This window comes from Rhodnius prolixus, unplaced genomic scaffold (assembly GCF_049639745.1).
Source record: "Rhodnius prolixus isolate KJV_2025 unplaced genomic scaffold, Rpr scaffold_13, whole genome shotgun sequence".
Taxonomy (NCBI): domain Eukaryota; kingdom Metazoa; phylum Arthropoda; class Insecta; order Hemiptera; family Reduviidae; genus Rhodnius; species Rhodnius prolixus.
The window spans coordinates 2387555-2412579 of NW_027411583.1; the positions used below are offsets into that span (position 1 = coordinate 2387555).

General features: G+C 32.1%; 1 protein-coding gene across 10 annotated transcripts in view; it reads left to right on the forward strand.

Moving 5' to 3' along the window:
- The window catches only part of LOC141447921 (alpha-mannosidase 2-like), a 202369-nt gene that overhangs the window by 156776 nt on the left and 20568 nt on the right, over nt 1-25025 (forward strand). For 6 of the 10 annotated variants that reach the window (XM_074115856.1, XM_074115858.1, XM_074115859.1 and 3 more), the window contains 2 exons: nt 11351-11484; nt 17028-17389. In XM_074115856.1, coding sequence (XP_073971957.1) covers nt 11351-11484; nt 17028-17389 — 496 coding nt within the window. Of the gene's footprint in view, nt 1-1586; nt 1816-1895; nt 1999-3480; nt 3653-4510; nt 4667-11350; nt 11485-17027; nt 17390-25025 lie in introns of those variants that run through there. The other 4 variants (XM_074115862.1, XM_074115863.1, XM_074115864.1 and 1 more) reach the window with 4 other exon arrangements.

Here is a 25025-nt window from a genome sequence, read left to right on the forward strand (position 1 = left end):
AATGTCGTAGTAGTGCAGCTCACAGATAGTCGTCGCTATGGTGGGGAAACCTTAGGCCAGAAGCAGACAAAGTTCAGTATTAAATTCGCCCAAGTTAACAGCAGTACTATTCCAAAAAGATCATGTGCCTTTTAGGACGATTGTAATCTTCATGACGTCCACTGCAGGCTGAAATAATAAATGCATCGCCGGTGCTGCTACGTAATTTAAAAAACGAGCTTCCTACGATTTAGACATTTTAAGCAAGCTCATATATAAACCATTTGCTTAAAACTTGTTTTTTTTTTATTAAGGAGGCCTCAAAACAAGTATTTCCAGCAAAACAACTAATTTCGAAAATTAAGCACAATGGTAATACTTTCCTTACAAGCTGAAGTAAAATGGGCTTTTAGGAACTTCAGTTAACCAAATAAAATCACTCTTCAGGACGTACCTCTTTAAATTTCAATAATTGGTTGGTACAATCATAAATACTTAACAGTGATTAACCTTATTGTTGGACCAATCTACATATAGTAATTAAACCCTTATACATAAAACATGGTACAATATGATGTGGAGTAGCCAGCCCACTTTACTCAGATTCTTATTACCTTGCGTGTTTTCACTAATTTATTTTACACAACATCAAAGTTGTATACTAATTTCCATTTATAGCCAGCCATACGCTACCCAGCAATATGCTGCCATAGCATGCCAACTTGCCCTCACGATTCAACATCGCATGAATATATTATAAAGATTTATACCAAACAATCTGGCTAAATTATGAATAATACATTTCCAAATAAACAGGTATGACCCATAAGTTTGCAGAAAAGTGTTAGCCTGATTTATTTTGGAACTGAATTTTTCATTAACAGTCTAATAAAAATTAGATTAGTTACCACCCTTGCTTAACCCTTTACCATTTTTAATGTTATTCAGAACAATTCATAGCATTAAACCAGCGCATCTTTCTAGATTCTTAAAGTCAATATTTTAAATAAACATAGTTTGAAGCTCAATTCACCACGTTAATTAGTAGGAGTTCAAAATTTTTAATATGAGTTTGAGTGATTGAATGACTTTCTTAAAAAAAAAAACTCAAGACACAAATTAAAAAACAAATGGCTGGGGCATATGGAAAGGATGGAAGCAGATTCCCCAGAAACATGCTACATGGAATTCCTGCACGGAGGAGCCAGAGAACGAGGAAGGTGAGTTGAAAAGATGACGTGGAGGAGAATCTAAGTAGGATGAGAATAAAGAGTTGAGAAGACAAGGGCAGGAAATTTAGATAAGAGGCGACGGATCGTTGAGGAAGAGGCGCGGTTCTTTTCAAGATCGAATCGCCAATTGAAGAAACAGAATAATTTTTTTTTAGAATTACTATTCTCGCCTCATTAATGAAGTCTGAAATCGGTAAAAAATTTGTTTAGTGGAACGTTAAACCAACTTGTCACATTTTACTTTTTGTAAATTCCATCTGAATGGCACTAAGTACTTTGAGTCTTAAAATTTTAAATTATAATTACTAGGGGAAGTAAAAATACTGAATCTTTAAGGTTCTGGACATTTATATTTTACAAAAATTTTTCTCGTTGGATGACGCAATAACTGTTACAATAACCTACTCTTTATTTAGTGGTTATGCTCGATAACAGATTAACACTTGCATGACTGGTATTGTAAGGATCATCCGAGTTAACATTTTGTTCTGTTGATGAATTACTCTCCTAAATCTTTACCGAGTTTTCTTGGTAAAATAAAGTGAGGAAGTCGAAAGAATTTTGATGAAGATGATTTTTAGCTGGTACATTTATCTTTAATTCTGTAAGTGGTTTTCTTAATATCCAAAAGAATTGATTTGAACTTTCACATGAATGTTCCTAATACCAAATATGTAATTACAGTTGCATAAAAGATGTTTGACATAAAATGGTTACTTATAGTTGGTAAACACGCACTGTCATGACCTACACATTTTCAGACTTACTCTGAAGATTATTTGGAAAGGTATTTTGAAATATTATTGTTTTAATACGCTGCTACCAACAGCATGATATGATATTTCATTTAGACTAGTCTGCTTCCCTTTTGAGTATTTTCGTGTCCACCTCGTGATAATCGATCTGTGAATTTATTTAGTTCGATGAGGATGTCTGCCAGTCTCGTACTGATCCCACTCCCGATTCTTGTGCCCTGTCAAGAGCATTGCTCTTTACAAAACTAACCATACCCATCTTTCTACCCAACTCGGATTACTGTTTTGGTTCAGATTTATGATATTACTCATGACATCACAATTGAAGTGTTCTAAAAAACGTTTTACAAAACAATGGTAATGCTCTTATCAGACAATATAATTCACAGATCGGTGGGCATGCGATAGTGGCCTTTTTTTCACTAAATTGCCGACCTTCTTAATCCAAACTCTCGGATTGTTATCTTACACCTTCTATGACAATAATATAAATAGCTTCTTAAATGAAGATGGCATACGTGGTCAGTCCGATTCGTCAATAAAAAGCACTCAAACATGAGGACCTCTCAGTACTTGTCAAGCTACACTAGAATTAAAACCCAACTATACCGCCTGTAGAAGTTTATTATGCTCAGTACTTCGCTAACTAGCATATTGAGGATAATTTCATAAGTAAATAATAACTGCTTTCTTTGTAGAAATCCATTGTTTAAAAGCTTTCAAATAAGTCCTCTGCCGTCTATACAAAAGTTCGAGAAAAGTATCTTACTAAATCGTCGCGAACAGATAAAAGTGTTCGCTAATTCTAGTCATTTTGCAAGGACTGCTGTATTAATGTAAGTCTTAAGTTTTCTTACTCATGCGTCAACTCACGGAAACCATTATCGCTTTTGAAAAGTTGAATTATATTTTATTTATGTTTCAATTCAAAGAAATGACTAAGGTTCTTATTACAGCTGATATATTCTTTAAATTTTAAGTTATTATGGTTTGAAAGCAACTTATGCCTAGGAAGAACTTTCCTTTTTTAACAAAAATTCACATCCTAGTAAGAAAGATTACCAGTGTCAAATTCTGAAGGAAGACGGTAGTGGTATAACATATATGAATACTTAAGAAATCGGAGATGGCCTGGTTTCAAATTGTTTTGAATTTTTTGGTTGTTATAACTGCCTATCCAATTAGCTTTTCAAAAGCCATTAGCTCACTTATTTCATTGTGAGTAGCGGACAACATACGTGTTAAAACTGCTTCAAGTGTTTTGTAGTAGCTGGCGAGGAATAAAAGAAATAAGTGTAAGAACTGGTGGAAAGCTGAAGTAGCGAACCATTAGCCCCAGCTGGGGGAAACCCTAAAGTGCTTTCAGTAATGGAATGGTCACTCCTCGCATTGAAATGTTCATCTGCTCTCCTTCATTGGTCTTCTTTTTCAATCTTTTATCTCTTTTACAATTTAATTGATTTGTGAATTAATGAATTGTTTAAGGTATCCTAATTTCAAGAGTGCTGTTTTAGATTTAGTTCCTGTTTTTGCTGAAATAATCGTAGCTGCTGTTGGCATTCCAGTTTATAGCACTGATTCTAACTATCGACTTGTAGTGGAAGAGAAGTCCAACAAATGGTTTTGTTTTAAATCAAATATGTAGGAATATGTTAAAGTCCTACACAACAAATACCTTAATTTTGGGTAAGTAGGAAATCTGGTATGATTTAAATTATGATTACAGTTACTGTAATTATAAGGAATAAAACTGGGTAAACATGGAATATAGAAAGCGCACTCAATATTTAGATGCCATTAATACAAATGCAGTCGCTTCAGTATTATTGTTTCTCAGTAGGCAGGCACTTGAATTACTGATTGTCCAAAAGTTTGTGCTTGTATTAGAAGCTCCGATTTCTAAAATCTTGTGCTTCAGATATCTGAGTACCCCCGCTTACATAGTTCGTCAAAAACAATTAAAATTTAATATCTTGATGTCGGTACCGCAGGTCTTCAAGCTGTAATTATTATTTCTATCTGAACTACTGTAACAGCTTTGATTTTTAGTGACAATGAAGTCTTTTTGGGGTCTTTAATTATTTGTGAAAAAATAAGTAACGAAGAATCATGCATAAGGATACAATAAAAAATATCTGCCAATTCCTAGGGGACACATTTTTAATATGTACGCTAAAAATTGTAGGAAAAGTATCAATATACTATCTTCATGAAATTTCCAGATTTGTTATACTTTAGTAACACGGTCTGATCATAATGCTGTACATTTGATGACTTCCGCCATAGTAATAATTTTTATTTTCCATTTAATAAATCATGCTAACAGATAAAATTATTGAAAAGGCTGTTTGAAAGATATCTCTTCTATTTATCGAATATTTTGCATCGTTTATGATGACTGATTCATTGGTCAAAAAGGAAGATAGATTATTGCTAATTTCAGTCATAATTTTGTTTATTATTTTTTTCCAAGCTTTCATCTTAAAGGCTAGGCATCTTCAGGTATTTTGCTTGTTGACAAGTATAATGTTTTTATATTTGTAGGATTAAAAGTTGGTGAGTCTTCTCTCCTGGCTCATGAGTTAGTTTTCTTGCAACAATTTCGGTAAAAAAAAAAGGTAAAATACAGGCTTTATATTAGTACATCAGATTGACAGTTCTGACCTCACAGCTTTTTCATCAAACAAGAGTGTTGCCTAGGTATTTTGTTTTTCATCAGATAAAATTGTTTCCATGTTTGGTGTTGGTAATGTATTTATGTGAATGGTGTTTTATATTTATCAAGGGTTGTATTATTCCCCTACTTCGCTGCTTTAATAAATGAATGAGAGCCTTCTTAAAGACTATATCAAATTGAATAAAATCTTCCCTTTTAATTGAAATCAGAAAACTTAACTTATTCATTGGCAAGTTCAATTTGAATTTATTTTCATATTTTGGGGAATAAAACTAAAAAAAAAAAGTTTAAATAAAGTAAGGATTGTGAATTCATTTTCTTAACATTTTTATTGTCACTTAGTTTCTCTTTTTTGGTCTATAAGAAGTTTCTCTTAAATTAAACAAAGCTGGCTAAAATTTCATTTCATTTTATAAGAAAATGAGAAATTGTGCTTGTGCGAGAGAAAGAAGTACAATAGAAAATGAAAGTAAAATGGAATGGACAATATTCCATGGCAGGAATGGATGAAAGTTTTTATTTTGGAGGAAAACTGGCAAGATATATCATAGCACTTTCCCCAGCCTCTGGTACACCTTTAATCTCACGCCTCAAGTAGCATTTCCATTTCTAGAGGGTTCCTTATAACGCCTATTTATACAGCAAAATACATAATTCTTATTCTGCCATACAATTCTAAAATAATTCTAATACTCACGAAATTCAGACTTGACAGCTTTTATTTATTTTAAAATAATCTGCAGAGAAACACTCGTAGGACTTCTTTCTTTTAGTATAATCGACGTATTTTCTTTTGCATAAAACATTTTTACTTCTTTTTTTTTAATCAACATTTAAACGATTTTAACATAAATGTAGATTCATTTTAACTTTTTGGCCTTTTTTCAGTTAAATAACGAATCTAGAATCTTCTTTAATATCTTCGGTTTTTAATTAGTATTTTTTCACGAAATACAACAGTATTCATTCATTTTATTCATTTTTATTATGTAGTTGATGTGGTATGCATTCTGAATCACTTGTAAGTGAACAAGATCACATCTGTTGGTAACAATTTCACCCAGTACGTCTGAAAATAACTCAAAACTTTCCTCTCTCAACAATTTTACTTTCACTAACTCCTGATATTTGCAAATTGAGTTCCCACTGGAAATACTATACATGTTTTGAGATTTTTCGCTTGAACCAAAAAAAAAAAATCTTATTTTAGCCAATGGTTTCTTAGTTTGCTTATGTGAAATAACAGAATATTTAAAGAAAGTAACGTTACAGATAATTGAAAGAAAGCATTGACGCTACAGTTTACTATGGTTTTAACTGAAATTCGTAAACCAAAAGTAAGATTTTACTGAAGAGATCTTTAGTTTTTGGATTTTTCTCGAAAATGGTCCCTACGATTTTCTTTAAACTTGATGTTCTATTTAGCCATATGAATGCCTATCACTTTTATTTGAAACTTTTCCCAGATAAACGTTTTTTAGAAGTTCTGAGGAAATCAAATCTTTTAGAAGTTCTGAGGAAATCAAATCATTAAGAACACCGTCTTAAATACCACATTAGAACTATATGACATTTTCTTCGTTTGTAGAATATCAAGTGATATTAAAGCATTGCTTGTAATAGCAAATTTTAAGAAATTCTATTAACGGTAATTAAGACTTGACAAAATATGTAGATTTGCTGGTTTTTAATATATTTTTTTTCCAGAAATAGCAAAAGTATTAAACTTCAAATGCTATATTTTTTTTAAGCAATAAGCAATATTTGTAAAGAAAACATGCTTTCCATTTTGACGGTGGTGCATTTGAGTTGTATATAGCACAATTACTTTTACAAACTTAATTATTTAGCTATTTGACTGTCCCATCCGACACAATTACTTGATATTCCACACGAAACTCCATCTATTTCTGGTGTGGTTGTTCAGAATGGGTGCATAAAATTGGGGTACCTTTAGAACTTCTCAAAAAGTTTTACTAATTACAATGTAATAATTTTAAAAAAATCTAAGTTCAGTAAGTTAATTAGAGTATTATATCATTGCTTAATCTGATACTTATTAAATATAAGGTTAAAATCCTAAGAACTAATTCTGAAATTAAAATTTATGTTTAATTTTTTTAAAAAATCCAATTTCTTCATTTCTGATTGTAATAATTTCTGGTAGAAAACTATCTTTTTATTGAATTTTTCGCCTCACATTTTTGAAAGAATAATTTCATGCACCATTAATAAATTAATAATATTAAATAATCTGTATTGTAGTAAGACTATTTCTATTTGTAAAAGCAGTTGAATAACAAGTATAAGAAAGGTTGTTAAAAGGTTATATCAGATGTTTGCCAGTAATGCTAGATGTAGTTAGATGGGTTAGAACAGTTTGAAAAAGCCTGGAACAATCAGGTAGTGAATGAACGAATTGGAAAGAGGCGGTAGGACAAGAGGAGATTGTTCAACAAGTGGAAATCGTTACAGATGAGGGCTGGCCGCCGCAACTGAGACTCGCACATTCCAGTTTCATTACATTTGGCACCAGCTCCACCTGCGGCCAACTACCACCGGAGGTTTTCTAAACACACTAAACTGCTTCTTCAACCTCCTATAGTGTTGCAGTTTCTTCTCAGTGCTACGTAGCTTATTGTTGATTATAAATTTACGAGTATTTGGCATCCAAAAATCATTTTGTTATTAAGTGTTTAGTGTCTGATCATTCTCCTCATTGTAATTGATAAAAAGTTACATTTTTGTGATCATCTTTCTTTCAGACTTCGAAACAAAGGATATCGGTTGTTACAATGTCTTTTCGAGAATATTGATTTTAGTGTTAATAAGGTTGCTACTTCAGTAGTTCATCTGGGCTCAGGGCTAATTTTTTCGCTTGGTTTATTCGCTAATTTCGTTATTTGGACGAGATTGGCAAAATCCATCCATCCAGAACTATTGCTTTGGTTCGTGTTTCTTTAAAATCACACACCTGTACATTTTGATGTAGAAGCAGCAGCGTATGTTTTGCTTGAACTTATTTCCTTGGCAAAGCTGTTGTACACTTTGTTGTGGTAATATTAAGATCTAAAGAGAAAGAAGTGCTTTCTAGCAAAATAAAAAGCTATTTTCTTTATAGGGCTGGATTCTTTTTCTGGGGGTTAGCTCTCGATGAAGAGTAGAGGGGAACCTTCTCAGGATTCTTCTGAGCAATGGTATCTGGAAAAATTTCTCGATTGTAACAGTATGATCCAAAACGTTTACTCCAGGGTGTTGACAATTATTAGGTCAGCTTGGTCCTAGTTCGTGAAGACGGACACATGAAGATTCTGTGGAGAGATAGAGGTGACTTCAATACATCTCCTGACGGACTGCAAAGACATCATTCAAAGAAAGTTTAGAAACGTAGGAACTTGGCGTGTTTTGGGTAAAGAAATTTGTTTTTTAGAGTTTCTTGAGTAATTGGTTTTGGAAATACAACTATATTTTGAGCAAAGTACTCTTGCACATTAGGGGAGTAATTCCTTTCAGTTCTCATTATAACATACTGCGTGCTGGTTTTGCTTGCGGAGCTTCTAAAAGGCCAGCCTTCAACTCTAGTATGCTGAAGTCAAGGAAAGGATAACGGTCTGTTAGCTCTAGCTTTGTTGGCTCGACCATAAAAAATTTATAAAATTATTCTGCCTTCAATCGAAATTGTGGGAACTTTAAAGCTGCTTCGCGTTTCAGAGGTTTTTTCTAAATAGTGTTAGTATGTTCTAAGATATTTACATTTACATTGTTTCTAAATGTTGTAAAATATGAATATCCAGCCAAGAACATTAAGCTTAAATATATTTTATTTATTTAGAACATCCTGAGTTCAACTTTGGCAACCACAAGAACCAATTTTTGCATTTGCAACAAAGGACCTCGAGCTCACAGATCCATAGCTTCTACATTTCTGCAAGTGAAGAACTGCCACATCGAACAGTTGCGTACCTTGGCTCGTTAGTTCAAGTTGCATTCTAAAACTTCATCTGCTAATTGTGCTCAAAATAATGTTTGCCTCAAACATTAAAAAAATGCCTTCTTTTTTTGACATTTTGTAGAATAAATTAATTCTTATTTTGAATTATGTCGACAAAAAATAAAAGTAAATTGGTCTGGAGGGAGGGAAATAAGATGGGCTGCAAAAAAAAAAAAATGAGAGAGAAGTGGATGAGTTTAGCAAAGTAGGGAGAGATGACGTCAGGATGGAATGAGAAGAAGGCATGGACGTTGTGTGCGGTGGACGGACGTAGCTATTAATTAAAAAGGAAGCAGGAAAAGAAGTGTGAGAGATAGACAGAGCAAGGAAGTTAGTCGGACGGAGGGTTCTGGCTGGGCACACTGTCAGATAGGAGTACGCCGGCTAAACGGAACTAAACATCTCCTCTCGCAAACAAGACTTGCTAAACTCTCTCACTTCGGTCTGTTACTTTACTCAGCCTGCCTGCCATCAGACTATCTTTGTACCCGGGGGTAACACTATATTAACTACACCGTTGTAAAATACAGGGCCAAATTAATATCACAGTTTGCGCTATCAATGACTTACAAAGCTCGTAAATTTAATATTATTCTGCTATAATTTTGCATAATAATGTTTATCCATTATTAAGAACAAACACAGGCTACTTGGATCAATTTTATCACTTTAAAGATCAATTTTCTGACAGCTCTTAATAGATAGATGGACAAAGCTAAATCTATGACGAACTCTTAATGATCTATTCTGAATCACTTATCTGTCGTACAAACATCTTGCAAATCTTAGGAATATTTAAGGGAGATATTGAAAGAGGAGATATGCTAGAAACTTTGAAATATTTTAGAATACATTTTAATGAGAAGAGAGTACATTTGACATTAGTTAACAGCTTATCAGAAACTAAGCTGGACAAATTGTGCCAATCACTTTTGAAGTTTTAAAAAAGTTCATGTATCGCTGTTTCCAAAAAGTAAGGTTCTTAACATGCTGATCAAAAATTTGTAACAATAAGTGTAAAGAGAGATACAGGAATAATGATTTCTTGAAGAGAAATTTGGAAATTTATTTCGTTTGTGATCAAGAACCGCACATTGTGGATTGAACTGTTTATATGAAGTATTTTTTGGCTTCCATGTCTCACAGAATTTTTTAGTTTCAAGATTAGGCCCATTATTTTGATTTTGTTACATAGAGCCTGGTTTAGAATATTAACCTGGCGAGAATTGATGAAAGTGTAATGTCTGTTTCATTACTAAGTCTTACATAGATGTAGTTTGTATATGTACGCGACAAATCATGGAAGAAAGTGCATTGGTTGACAAGATAAGACCAAATGTCGGTTTGGGTGTAATTTAGAATAAGAGGCACTTCTGAGAGTAAATAAATTCAAAAGAAGAACCATTTATCTTCACCAAAATTTTTCTTTTTAGGGTCTAAGGCTTGATCTCAAAACTAAACATATCACAGTTCAAAGGAGTCTTAAAAGACTTCGCTGTTTAGACACATATTTAAGAAGGTTCGTGTAATGAATGCGCTCTCCATCCAATGTTTGTCACTTCTAGATATACACCACACCCAAGTATCCAACACCTCGCTGCTATTCTTGTATTATGAATTATTTTAGTAAGTGGATTGGTGACTATAAGTTAGTAGGGAAATGGAAGGTTATTCCTTCATAATTCCTCTCAAATCAAAGCATTATATTCTCGCTAAGTAAAATCTAATCAAGCAGCCGTATATCCAGTTTTAAATTCTCATATATCTACATGAACGAAATTGTAAAATTAATTTATTGAACGATTTTCATTCCATCTTGACCAACAACATAATTGATTTTAAATTAAATTTCACTGAAAGTTTCTTGCAATTCATTTACCCTTTATTGCCATCAAACATCTATTCTGTCAAAATTTGCAGCGTTATACAGTGTTTTAAATGCACTTATTAAAGATAGACTGCTATAGATACTGTATTCGTGTGACACGAGATAGTATGCTGTACGCTTTGTGTTTAGCTTTTATTCTCTGAATCTCATTTACTATAGCTACCTAGTGTTCATTATGTTCATTTGGTTATATAAATAGTAAAAGAAAACAATTTTATTTATTTAAAATATTTATTTAATCATACAAACAATTAATTTAAATTACATGCTACAATAATATTTATTCAAAAATATATAGTACAAAATCCAAAAAGTTACATCTGTCAAGATTCTGTTTATGTTACGTGATGTATTATGTAGATAGTATTCAAAAATAAATAAAATTAAATGAAATGTAAATATATAATATTTAAACACTAAACTGTTATAATAAACAGAGATAAAATTAAACAATTTTAAGAACGAAGTAAAGAATAAAATAAAAATGCTAGGGACATTAAATCTAAGCAAAAAATAAGGGTTTATGTAGAGCTAAGTGATATATATGTATATGTAGGGACATTGTATGTTTGTTTGCATAAATGGGATAGAAATGCAAATTAGGCTAAACTGAGAGCAAGAGAAAAAATAATGAAAGAGGTCAGTATTTAACATGTGTGTCTGAATGTATGACGTCCGTGTGAGAGGTAATATGGGAGCGGGGAAGCAATATTTTAAAACTATTGTAAGACTTTTTTTTTTAAAAAAAAAGCTAATAATCATTTCTCTTAATTTCCTACTTAGGTTCTTAAATTCTTAAAATGTTTGCTAACGACTACAATGTTGCAGGGCAAGTGATGGTGCTCGCAGTAGGATGAAATATCTGATAAAAAATGGCCAGCTGGAAATTGTGACTGGTGGCTGGGTTATGCCAGACGAGGCGACCACTCAATTGTTTGGCTTGTTGAATCAATTAATTGAAGGTAAGCATATCGTCTGTTTGTAAGTAAATCTGGAAGAAATGACTTAAAAAAAAAAAAAATTCAAATAGTTTTAAAAATAAAAACTAAAATACAAAGCCCAGAATGCAGCAAACTCTTGAAACTTTGATAGGGTTAGGCATCGAACAAAGTGAGTTCAACTAAAGAATCCTAACTTCTAAATGATGCTTACTATCGAATCGTTTGCTTCAAATCAAAACTTTCTTCTGTTACATCATTCAAACTATTCAAAGAGATCTTACTTCAGAAAAGATGCTTGAATCCTCGATAGAAAATTCCTTGATAACTGGAAACTCATTTTTAGTAGAGTATTATCTGTGCTCCAAAATATTGCCAGATGTTTTTTAATGAACTAAAAAAAAAGCTAACGTCATTGATAAGTTCATGTTCTTAGATATTTTTTAAAAGGCAGATGAGTTATATTCTTACAGGCAATGTAAAAATGTCTGCTTACTGAAAGGAAATTCTCTCAGATATATCACTTTTCTATCCTGTAAAGTTTCTAAAATCAAATTTTTGGTTACCTAAATTATTTTTATTAGTGTCTTTGAAAACATTTGTTTTTACTTATTTAAAAAAGAAATCTAATTTTACGTTTACACATTGAGGGTTGAAAAAAACCTTCCTTTAAATATTGCTGTTTGTCTAAAATTCCAAATTACCGAGCATTATTCCTCTAGAACTACCAGTTACAACTTAACTTCTGTTCCAAGTTGGATGAGATCATTTTCTTTTTACATGTTTTGGATTTTAACTTATTTCCTCATCTCAATCGAATACAAATAAATAATCCACAAACTGCAACGCTTACAGAACCTCCTGTCTCTATGGCACTCCAATTAGACATTTTCTTTTCCATTCTGTAAGGGCTGAGGGAATCTAGAAATCTTTTTCTTTCTTAGAAGTCCTTCAAAACATTTCTTTCATAGATGTATTCATTTTCAAAACTTAACTCGATCTCAGTACTTCTCGTTGTAGAAGTAAAGTAAGGATAAATTTTGATTTCATAATATATTAAAACAAGTTTTTTTTTTCTTTACAAGGAACGGGCTGTTTTCGGTTGACTAGGTGGAAGATAAGCCGACACGGTAGTAAAGTTTGTGGTTCTAGAGAAACATTCGTACAGTCTATAGCTTTTCTCTTTATGGAGGTGCCGTTAAAGGAGTTTATAATGTTACAGCCTTCCAGCTCTCACTAGATTTTAACCCTCTTTCTTCCCGATCGTACTGGAGACCATTTTCTTTATTCACCTCACTTCTTCCGTTTCAAATAGCCTTGTCTTTTCACGTACCGAACATTCAAATAATGAATGAAATATCCAAACTTAGACTTCACTTGAGAGAGTTCATTTGTCCCCGTTTCCAACTAGCATCTTCGTTTATTAAATTATTTCTCTCTTAAAAATCAATTTCTTGTTATCTTTTTATAATTAAACGCGTCCGCACGCACGACTTAAACGAACTGAAATTAATAGGCGCTTAAAAGAGTACTAGACCAACGATCTAAGCTTTCACTTGAAAACAAACGTCTGATAAACACTTCCCTACTAAAACCCACCTAGACGTACGAATTGAACTGTGAGGTTCGGCGAAACGCTCCAATCTTCAAAGAATTCAATCTCTTCAATCGAAAATACTCCGCACTATCGTTCCATTTTATTTTTCAAGTCTAACCATCCACGCCGACTTAAAAATTCCATTTTTTAGTCAGGTTCCTCGAACTCGCTATAAAAGCTTTCATCAGAACTGGTCTGTCTCATTCAAATCCTCTTATCGGTCATTTATCATCTAGCTACATTCCAGATCATCCTCATAGACTACAGTGGCCGCGCGATTTTCTCTCTTTTGAAGAGAGTAATTAATCCTGGAGATGACCTAGGCATTGTTACCGTTGTGTAACTTCTGTCTTCAGTTAGTGTTTAGTATTGTCTTCACTATTACTAATAATGCAGCTAGTAATTGTGTAGCTTTTAAAATAAATAAGTAAGTAAACAGGACAGTATCTTCAGCCATCGGCTACCGGAACTTCTTAGTGCACAACAACTGCTGGTCTTCGGGTTTTACAGACAATATTGGCATTGCCGGAAAAAAAAACTATGATTTTAAGGCAAATTTAAGCCTTTAGCCGAATCCAAACTTTCTTGAATAATGCAATAAGTGCATAGGTGTCAGTGTATTTGTGTTAGTCTAAACACTCTGGAAAAGGTGCCTTGAAGATGTGTTTGAATATTAGGTGTGGAGAAGATAAGGTTGGCTTTTGACTATTCAAGACTAGATCCTCCACAAATTATTGCGAATGTTTCTTATATTATTCCTTGAATGCTGTTGTTAACGGTGTCACTGGATTAGACAAGAATAATCAAAAGGACGCCAAGAATGTCAGCCAGTTGATTCTAGTGTTGGTTAGACTAAATAATACAAAATGTTACTTATATAAGCCCTTGAAGGTTATTGTTTGTAGGCCCCAGAAAATTTTGGAAGCGGGAAGTATTCAAAACTTTCTCCAGATGGTTTACCTTCATCTGACCCTATTAGAACTTTACAGGTGAGGATGTTAGGTATGATGTATCAGAAACTTCTTTAACACCATAAAGACTCAGCATGCCTTTATAACAAAACATTTATTTTAGATTATGTAGCAGATTCCAGTAATTCATATTGGAAACTATTTCAAACAAAATAAAGTTGAATTATTGCCAAAATATTAATGATACAGTTGAATAAAGCCGCTCTGACATTAATATTAAAACATGTGGTATTGCTGAATGATAGACAATAGTGTAAATGTAGGGGTGGCTGAGAAATGTACTGCCGCACCCAGAACATAGCTGGCAGGCAGCTATAGGACGTTATATGAGTGGCATTCAGATAGGGAGAGATCGTCGGAGCCCTCCTATTGTAATTCCTCACTTCACACAGATAACGCTTTACAACCCTGCCAGCTATATAACCCATTTTCTACGTTCCATAACCTTTATACCACTCTCAAAATAGTTCACTCTTAACAAATATTTAAAATGAAGAGCGTTTAACTATTGGATTTTATTATATTATCTAATACCATATTAATATAAGATCTTTAATTTAGTGTCCATCATTCTTTTTAATGAGTTGACTTCGCTATTTTAATGTGTAATCGGACATAGGGCTCCATCTATTTCTTTTGGCGTTAAACTTTATATATGTACATAAATATATATATTTAAAAATCATTGGTTAATCATGTATTTCTTAGAAATTTCAGAAAAGTGAATTCCTCTACCATTTTTAACATCTTTTGAGCAAGTAGTCACAGTATTAAGAAACAGTGCTTGGAAAGAATTCTCAAAACCGTGGAAAGAAAAGTTACAGAATTTCTTCTAGTTAAGTGAATGGTCTAGAACTGTACTTCGATTTGAATCTACTCATGAAACGGATCTTCTAGCGAGGATACTCTTCTGCCTTTGGATATCTCAGCGACTGGAGGGAAATAATGATTGACGAAGTTAGGCGTGTTTCCCTGAATAAAAGTTTTTCAAGTTTCCACACATGTACTGCTTCGTAGCATACTTCTTAAGGTAGAAGCTTGGTTAGTTCTGAGAAGTCTAAGATTTAATTTTTAAGACAGAGCTATTAGTAAGATTATACTGCATATTGAAAGACAACTCTCAAATTCTCAAAAGGTTGGATCACTTCACGTATTGTTGGTTTAAGGTGACATTCAATAACCTGTATGATTTTTAGATTGTTTGTAGAAAAGTATATGTTGTTTCTCCGTAACGTATTGTGCAATTTATTCGCATTTTTGTCTTAAAATTGCATTGTTTAATTGTTGCTTGATTTTCTTCGGTGCATTGGGCCAAGGATAAGGTCGACCCTCTTTTGTCCCAAACAAATATAGTTATTGGTATAGTAGCAGAAACTTTTAGATAAAACTGTAAGTTAAGTTTCATATCTTTATAATTATAGCGTTTTTTGCTAATTTTGTGGAAAACAGAAAATAGTGAAAAAAAGTGAATTTGTATCTGCGATATGAAAAATTAATACTATTTTAAATCTAAAAGCTTCTCTTATCTCAAAACATAAGTTTTGTGGTGTATCAATGTTTTTCAGAATACTTAGCGTTTAAATTTAAAACGTCAGATTCACTAAAAAAAAGTTTGGTGATGGCAACCTACAAAAAGATAAAAAAAAGCCACCATCTCTGATTTCATTTAATACATACCTATCGTGACCTATAAACTACCCATTTAAGTGAGAGGAGCATTATAATATAGGAGGAATTATTATTCATAATAATTAAGAAAGGTTAAAAAAAAGGGAAATTATTTTTCCTACCAAATAATATTGATATATTTTTTTGTGTGCACTATTGTGGTCCAAAATTTTGTAACGTTTGTGAGTTACAAACTTTTATCAAAACGAGTAGAGTGAGAAGGAAGCGGCATAGTGTTATACTGGTTTGAATTCTACTTCAAGTCTGTCCAGGATTGTTTACACCAAAATTAATTAAACTGAAGCAGGAGTTCGTTATATCTACTCAATGGAGGAAAATATAATTTCACTACTTAAAATTCCAACTTCAAACTAATTCATCAACTTGTGTTTAGCATTCCACAGGTCCACTTCAGCGTGCTACCTCTGTTACCATTCGCGTGGTGTCAATTAGCTCAGTTGACTTAATTGGTGAAGTTCTCGTTAGTATTGCGCTGAGTGCCTTATTTAAAAAGTTCGATGATCCTTATGAATAAACCTACTTCTTTTTTAGTTTTGTTGGCTTAAATTTCGCTATTACCAATACCATGCTTTACCTAATTAAGACTCAGTTGAGAGCAAAAAAAGTTAACTAATAATCAACGCACTTAAGCTCTTTAGAAACCAATATTTTAAATGTTATACTTGTTGCCTAAAACCTTAAACAACTTTATATAAAAAAGTAGATAGGAATTTGAGAAAATTAAGGTGTATTGAACTAGAATCTAGAAATAAGGTCGAGGTATAAAAGTCATCTTGAAAAGGGTATGAGGGAAATACTCAGGTGACAAAAAGCTGTTGTCGACGAAAGAGAAGAAGACAAACGTACGGTTGCAATGCAAGAAGAATAGTAGATGTTGGAATGTAGCTTGGATTACGACACCTGAGTCATCATGTGTGGGATGCAGAAGGAAGTGAGAAATGTGAACTCTTCTTGCTGATTCTACTCCTAGAATTCTCTCTTCGCAATACCAGGCTTTCCTTCTTTAAGCTTATTTTAATTTAATTTAGTGTTTAAATAACTTTATTTTGTAGGATATAAGTGAATAATTGAAAATAATAAAGGAATTTAATAAAAAAATAATTTATTCTCTCATTACACTCTAAGTAATGCGATTAATTGGATAGAAGGAATGCTTTATTCGCTAAAAGTTTGTTAAGACATTCTCGCATTTATTGCAACAAATTCCAGTGATTCAATTGTACAATACCCTTCTAAGCGTTAAATTTTTAATAAATAAAATAAATATGTATTATTAATTATTATTTGTTAATATGTCTCTTTTTTTTCAGGTCACCAATGGTTGTACCAGCAAATAGGTATATTGCCAGAAACTGGATGGTCCATAGATCCATTTGGCGTTGGGTCAACCATACCTTATTTACTCACTGCAGCTGGTATCAATAAAGGTTATCTAATACAAAGAATCCATTTTGCTTGGAAACGTTTTCTGGCAAGAATTGGCGGTTTGGATGCTGTTTGGAGACCAGATTTTACTAACAACGATCAATACGATATGCCTTTACGAGTGCAACATTCATCAACCTATTCGCTAACTGATAGTTGTGGAATTTTACCAAAATTGTGCTCACTCTATGATTTTAACAGAGCGAAAAAGGCTGTTAATTTTTCTAATATACGCAGAAGAGCTGAAGTAAGTTGTTTAGATTTTTTATTTATTTATTTAAGTTGTTTGTTGCTCAATTCTCTTAGACAACGATTGTTCATTTTCGGGCCAAAACAGACGAGTTTTTGGTTAATCTGTACTTTCCTTCGTTAGTGAATAGCTCTTTGTAGTTGTGAGAGTAGCCTTCATAGCACTCTTTGCTGAGATTGGTTCTGGATAAGATAAGTAATTTAAAGAGTTACATTTAATTTCGAGCTAATTATGGAAATAAGACTGTAACAATAACAGTAATAATAATAATGATAATAATAATAAGAAATATTATCCAGCAATTATATTCGCTGTTAATAATCATCTTATTCTCTCGGGATTAAGAAATGTAATAAACGCAAGTATGGTACACTAAAGACCATAGAATTAAATTTAAATTGCTTGGAATTGATTGCTGAGCCGAAAAATATTACTGAATTTCCACCACGTTTCTAGTTATAAAAGGTCTAATCGTAAATAATTATTACAAAAAAGTAATAACAATTATAATTTGTATAATTAGAGAGTTGTTTTAAAAGTTTTAAAAACAAAAATAAATTTCTTTCTATTATCTTTGGTCATTAGTAGTACCTTTGAACTGTATAAAAAATATTGTAAGTAATTTAGAGTACTAATTTTTCAGATAATGAATGGTCTTCACCAAATGCTAATAAGAAATAAGTAAATACGTTTAATTTCAAAATAAAATAAACCTTTTTTTTTATTCTTAATAGAGGTTCTAATCACTCTAATGTCCGCGATTCCAGAGTTATTATAAACACTTAGGTACTCCTAATGAGCTTATTTAAAGCAGGCAACTTGTTGGTATCTTTCATCAAAACTATAGCTGGCTATTAATAATGTTATATATTGGAAGAATAGTTTATATTTTCACTTCGATGTTGTACTACTCTATGAAAACCAAAGCTGACAAAGTAAGAATTCCCGTGTCAGTATCTGTTTTGTATTAACAATAATAGGTCTTTATTTACACTTCGCCCTTTTTCTGTTTCTTATTAATTTTACTGTTCTATTGCACAAACATAATTTAACATTATTGCGTTGTTTTGTGCTGACTGGATAAACTATCATTCTTTGGGATTTTAAGTGCTTTTTACAATAGATCATGAAGTCGTTTATAATTTTATTTGAAATATTTTTCCTGGAGAATTCGAATAGGGCACTTTTGGAAGACGAGTGTCGGATTGTCTTCTCTCTAATGTGCTATTATCGTATAATGTACAGTTTTTTGTGTTTTATATTATAATAGTGGGACAATTATGTTGCTAAATTTTCGTGTTTGAAAAAATTCTAAGAGTTGGAATTGACCATTAATGAATAAATTTTTTCCTTTTCTGATATTTTCTTCCTTAAAATAGACATGTCAGTGTAATGTGCAATTTTGGAATCTAGATAGTGTTAGTAATCATTAATTATGTTTTACCAAACGAATTGGGAAAAATGAATAAGTCAAAAAATCGGGGATTGTAATAAGAGAAATCGAATGAGTGTCCATAGCAGATTTTTCTTCAACAAACCATGAAAAGCTTCACCAACAAGTGCACTGGTTCCACCCCTCCGTCCCAACTTATTCTCTTATCACTCTCGAAACAATCCACATTCCACAGTGTTGGACTACAATACTACATTCGTTTTCATTCATATTTCATTTTATCAGATAGACTATCACATATTTCAAATGACTTTGCCACACCGGCCTTTACAGACATATCCCTCTTGGATATAACTGATTTACTTCCTTTAAAACCGGCTTTTAAACATTTTTTAAAATAACTCATAACATTAGCTTGTTTTTTGCTATCAGTATTATTGTATGTCTACAAAATAATCATTTCTTTTAGTTTTTAGTTGAAGAGATTCGTTGAGAACACAATTTTTAAACATTTCTGTTATCCCAAAGTAAATTTATAGAATTCCATACTGCTCTCTCTACTTGCTCAAATCCTCTTGTACAGTCTCTCGCCTCCTCTGACATCCCTAACAATACTCCTCGACGACTGAATCGCCAGTGGCCCCGCGACTTCCTTACAGTCTGAAGAACTAAATCTCTCCTCTCTCCTACTCATATTCTCCTCTTCACATTCCCCTATTTCATATAGAGAGTGGTGGGTAGCTTCTCTCCTCCTGCTCTTCCCGTTCCAGTTCATCTTATTTACATCCTATTTACTTATTGTATGTATTTATACAGATTGTAAATTACAAAATTATAGAACAAATATTATAATTTTGAATTATTCAACAAGCATGTCCGTTACATATAAATTAGATAATTATATTTTTAATACTTTTTAATGACCGATGTTATACAGGAGATTAAAATTTTTACGCCAGAATTACTGGAGTTATATATCTTGTACCGTTAGGGGCTTTTTTAAAAAGAATAATTTTTATTTAAAACACAAATCTTTTATTACAATATTAACTGATATATAATATAACGGTTACAAAGATATCAAGGGAAGGGAACTTCACTACTGATAGGTTGAACTGAACTGAACTGATCTCGGGCAGCAACTGGGCAGAACTGGCTGGCCTGGCCTGGGTGAAGTATTTATATGTTTGAAGACTGCTGTTATCAGAGGAAATATATTTATGCTGAGTCTCGAGGTTTCCTGTATATAACTCTGGGTACTTTTCCAGCTTGCAGACAGTAAATAATTTTTTCTTCTACGCTTCATTAGTATTCACATTCCGGTGAGGAAGTGAGTTATGGGCTAGGATTGAGAAAACCGTGAATGCAAGCTGGAAGCATCTTAGTTGTATAGCAATATTTATAAAAATTTATAGTAAATTTAAACTTTCAATTATACAATATTATTTAATACATAACAATTGAGTTGCAACAACCGCTCCTTGCTTACAAGTAATATACATAATAAGCAACTTATTAATAAATAAATATTAAAGCAATTTGTTCTGTATACTAGTTTGTCAGTCAATTGAGTAAATGTTAAGTTTTGTATTTAAGTCGAATTTTCATTTTTTGTTAATTGTTTAAGTAAAAGTATATTTGAGATTGAATTGAACTTCGAGGTTAAAAAAAGGTTTTAAAGGCAGCTTTCAATCAACTTTGCAAATGAAAGACTTCAAATTATTAGTCGAAATCATTAAGATGTATTACAAAGTAGAATTGTAACTAGAATCTGTTTGTAAAACTGAATGTGACTTTTTTCTTTTTCAGTGTGTTATGATTTTAAAACTATGATGTATTTTTGGATTATGTGGAATTAAAAAGGAGATATGTAAGATGTACAAGGAGTATTGATCTATCCTAGAAACAAATATGGGAAAATGAGAATAGTGGTGAAGTTGTGGGTTCAGAGGATATGAGAACGGGAGATGTGCTCTTGAAGGAATACTGTATAGAGGAAGTAGGGTCGTATCATTTGCATGGAAATACGGTCCACATGTATGTATAGTCAAACCCTCAAACATCTACTGTCTATGTATGTATGTCTTGTTTTAGGTACTCTTCCCTTCTCCAACAGTCGCTAAGGAAGACAGTGTGTACACAGAGTACACTGGATGACTCTGAAACACTTGGTGTGATTGATGGTGAAACTAACTGTGCGAACCTTGGGCACTAAAGCCAACCCAGTACAACTATATACACTTAGTTCTGCTCTACTAAATCATAATCTTCTTAAGGTAGCAACATTGTTCCAATTTTATATCATGATTTCTTAGCATTTATACTATTTGTATTAAATTCAAGAAAAATAATTCTAATTTACAAAATTGACATAATTTATCTAATCGATGTTTACAGAAAATATTTATTCATGATCATTCTGCAAAAATTTTTGCCATAAATCGTGCAGAAAAATTATCATCCATTTAAATGCTACTCGCGAAAAAAGTAGATTTCCATTTTTGGCTTTTGATCATTCAAGCTTTAGTTCTAAATTCATTACTGCCATCTTCATTTTTTGCTTGACAGAACAGAAGCATCATCTAATTGCTTTCCTATTCTTGAATATTTCTAGTGATTTTTCGATCAGTTTTTCTTTCAGCTTTTTATATGTTCTTTACATATGCTTACTGTAAAGCTTTTAGCTGTTATGTGACAAACATTGAGCTTTAGCGTGTCAAATGTTGTTCACAATTAGACCACCTCCTAGGGTTATTAAGGATTTCGATTTCCATCAGTTTTCTCCTCCTAACTCATGTATCTGAACTCTATAGTCACTTTCTTTGAGTTATAGACTTAGGAGTTTGTTCAAAAAGTATTGTTTAGATGCCTAAAGATATTTGATGCCCAATCTGCCGAGATAGACCTGCGAAGATCTTACGTATTGAGAACTTGAGTTTAGGCAGATAATAACTTCATTTTGTGCAATCCAAGCTAATGGAACTTTAAACGCAGAAGTGTCCATGTTTCTTATATTCTTCGATTACAAAGCTTAATAGTTTCCAGCTTAACTTTCACCTACAATTTTTTCTTATGATATCTATTTTGGTTAAACAGTAATAGAATTTTAACTGCATAACTCTAAATGAACATTTCAATGAGCTAGAGAATAAACTGTGAGCAACTATGAACAAAATTTCAATTTTTTTACACTTTTTTTTCTCATAAACTACTCCGATGTTTTGTTGGTTTGTTGCATTACTTTTCTGCATTGAATTAGGGACAACACTTTTGTTTAGATATTATATTAATATAATATTATATTAATATAACATTCATCATGAATATCCAAACAACCTGCCCGAAACTTCTACGCTGTCTTAGAAGGCCAGCCAATGAGTGCTACTGTCATAGTTACACCACATGGTGTACACTATCGCATTTTCAATCTCTTACTTTAATTCATTCATGCAAGAATGTGCTAGTTTCATTTTTGTTTTTCTTTTAACTTTTAACTATAAACAAAACGACTAAGTTCGCTAAGATTTTGAAAATATTCTTAGCTGAAAAATTTAATAGAATAATTTTTTTGTTGCTTATTATTGGTGTTCAGAGGACCTTTCCTTAAATTACCGTGAGTTCTGTTGAATAACTTTGAAAGTACCACTCACTGGAAGTGAAGTAGTCAAAAATTATCTTGCTTTCGTCATAGAATTATTTTCTTTCAAATTTTACATAAATCTTGTCCCATTTATAATACATCTATAATATTTTATAAACATTATGTTATAATTATAGCTATTAAAATATGTAAGTGTTTAGTAAAAATAGCAAAAAAAAAAAAGAAAAAGGGAAATCTTCCATAAAAGGTCGAAAGTATGGAGGGGCGGTTGGTTCTATCCCCACCGTCGCCCAGTCACCAGCGGTAACTGAGAGCATTCGGGCTAACTCTAAATGGAGGATGGGGTAGTCGATATCGAACCATGGTATAGCGTGTGGGAGCTGGCGGGAGCCGTCCGCTAACCTTGTCTCTGGTACGCATAGTTACAGAGCATGCGCAATTTCGACTTAAACCCTCAAACTAGAGTCCTCACTCTCCTATTGTTAATAAGTCAATAACGTCTAACTCAGAACTACAATCTGGTTCGATAATTAGTATGTCAGATATATTAATAATATATGTTTTCAAAATATTAATATAAAGATGAGTTTTAAATCAGTACGAGGAACATAACCTCTTTTACATTAGAGTGCTTTCTTCATTCAATTCCCCATAAATAGCCCTTTTGAAAAATAATTATTCTTTATAATAAAACAGTCTGTCAAATTAACATTATCACCAGATTACCGATCCCTCCGTAATGTCCACTCAAAAGAGATTTTGGTTTATATAAATTAAATAATCGATCTTTACTAATGCTAATGGTTTTCCTTAATCCTAGGGTCTTAAGGCTTTTAGAAAGCTTTAGTTTTTAATGCTTTATACAAGCCCCTCGTTACATTAAGAGAATCCTAAAATATCTCATTTAAGCTCTACTTTAAAAAAAAAAAAAAAAGCATTCTTACAAGCAATATTTCTTTATTTGAAGGAAATTCACTATGCTAATGTTTTTGAGGAATAAAAATTGAGATCTCATAATGCTTCATAGATTTTATCTAATGGGTCACCATAAGCTTTTATGGTAGAAAGCTTGAAGAGCTGAGAAAGTGGTGGGAGGATTTGACGCATGCGCTATTGAGCGTTTCTTGCGGTTGTGATAAGTTTTATTCATTTTATATTCCAAGTTCTGAACCCATAAGCCTCTACAAATCTAGGCTTTCACTCAGGAAAAAAAAACTTTCAAAATTTTGAAAAAGCCTTATGAGTAAATAGATATGTGAAAAATTGAATTTACTTAATCAGTTCATTTCTTTTACTCCCATTTTTTTCATGAGAGAATGGTGAAATATGTCAATCAAATAATAGTACAATAGAATGATCAAACTTTTGATATGTTTAATACCACATTATTTTAGAATCTCAACTTCAAAAATCTTTTTCCCCACACTTTTTCAGTATTATTATGAATTGACTCCAACTATATTTCTTTGGGTATAGAAAAGTATATAGTTCTGGGAGTTGTCAGTTTAAAAAAAAACAAAAAAAAATTCTCTTCTGTTCCGGTAAGAGGAATTTTTGGGACCCTATGAAACTTTTGATTTTCATTAGAATATATTTTTAGAGGCCCTTGCAATTGGGAAAAATGTTTTTTATTAGTTTCATAATTTAGTAATTTGGTGTATACATCTTGATGCTACTGTTCGTACCAGTGCTCCATATGTCACCGTGAACTGGCAACTGGTACACACTAAATCATCCTTGCCCCCAACTTTTCGAATACAACCCCTTACACATGCCAAGGTTGATTCTAATAATAAGAATTCAATAAGAACAAGAAATCAATACAAAAGGAACACTATTAAGGTTTTTTAAAATTGGGATACAAAGGTTAAAATTGAAAAGGGGAAAAAAGGTATTTTAATGATTTCATCCGTTTTTCTTAATTTTAACCAGTTCTGTATTTTCACCCATCTTGTAAATTTTACTTACAAGCCCGTTGGTAACTTGTTACCTCAAGAACCTGTTGATTTAATCTCTTATATTATCCAGTATTGAATCATTAACCATACGTTCAAAAAAGAAATGGTACTTTTATTGTAAAAAAAAAAAAAAGTAATAATATTCGCAAAATTGAGTATTAAACATCTCCACCTTTCAGATATTGACCGAATCATTTTAGTAAGATTAGTGTTTAGTTTTTTGAGGTTCAAAAAATTCTTTTAATAATTTAGAATTTAAGTCTGATTCCCTAAAAGATAAAATTAACGATGAAGATTTGGATAAGTTGTTTGCGATTTTTTGTACTGAAAAATATACATAAAAAAAGTATACATTGATAAAATTGTTTAAAGTAAGCAGAAAGATTTATCTATAAGTAGTTGTCTGCCAGACCAAAGCTAAGCAATTTTTCTACACTACTTACAGCTGGTAGAATATTTGCAATATAATTCAATGTTTTACAGATTATCAACACAGTTCATGTGTAACATAATCTTTTCGTCAAGTAATCGTATTTTACATTTAACTAGTTCTTTTCTATTACTATTATTTTTATGTGAATATGTCTCAGTGTTTACATTCTTTTGCTCGCATAAGTGTTAATTCAAACGCAAGTATATTTTTTTAAAACCTCCTAATTGATAAATTTGAGTAATATGGGG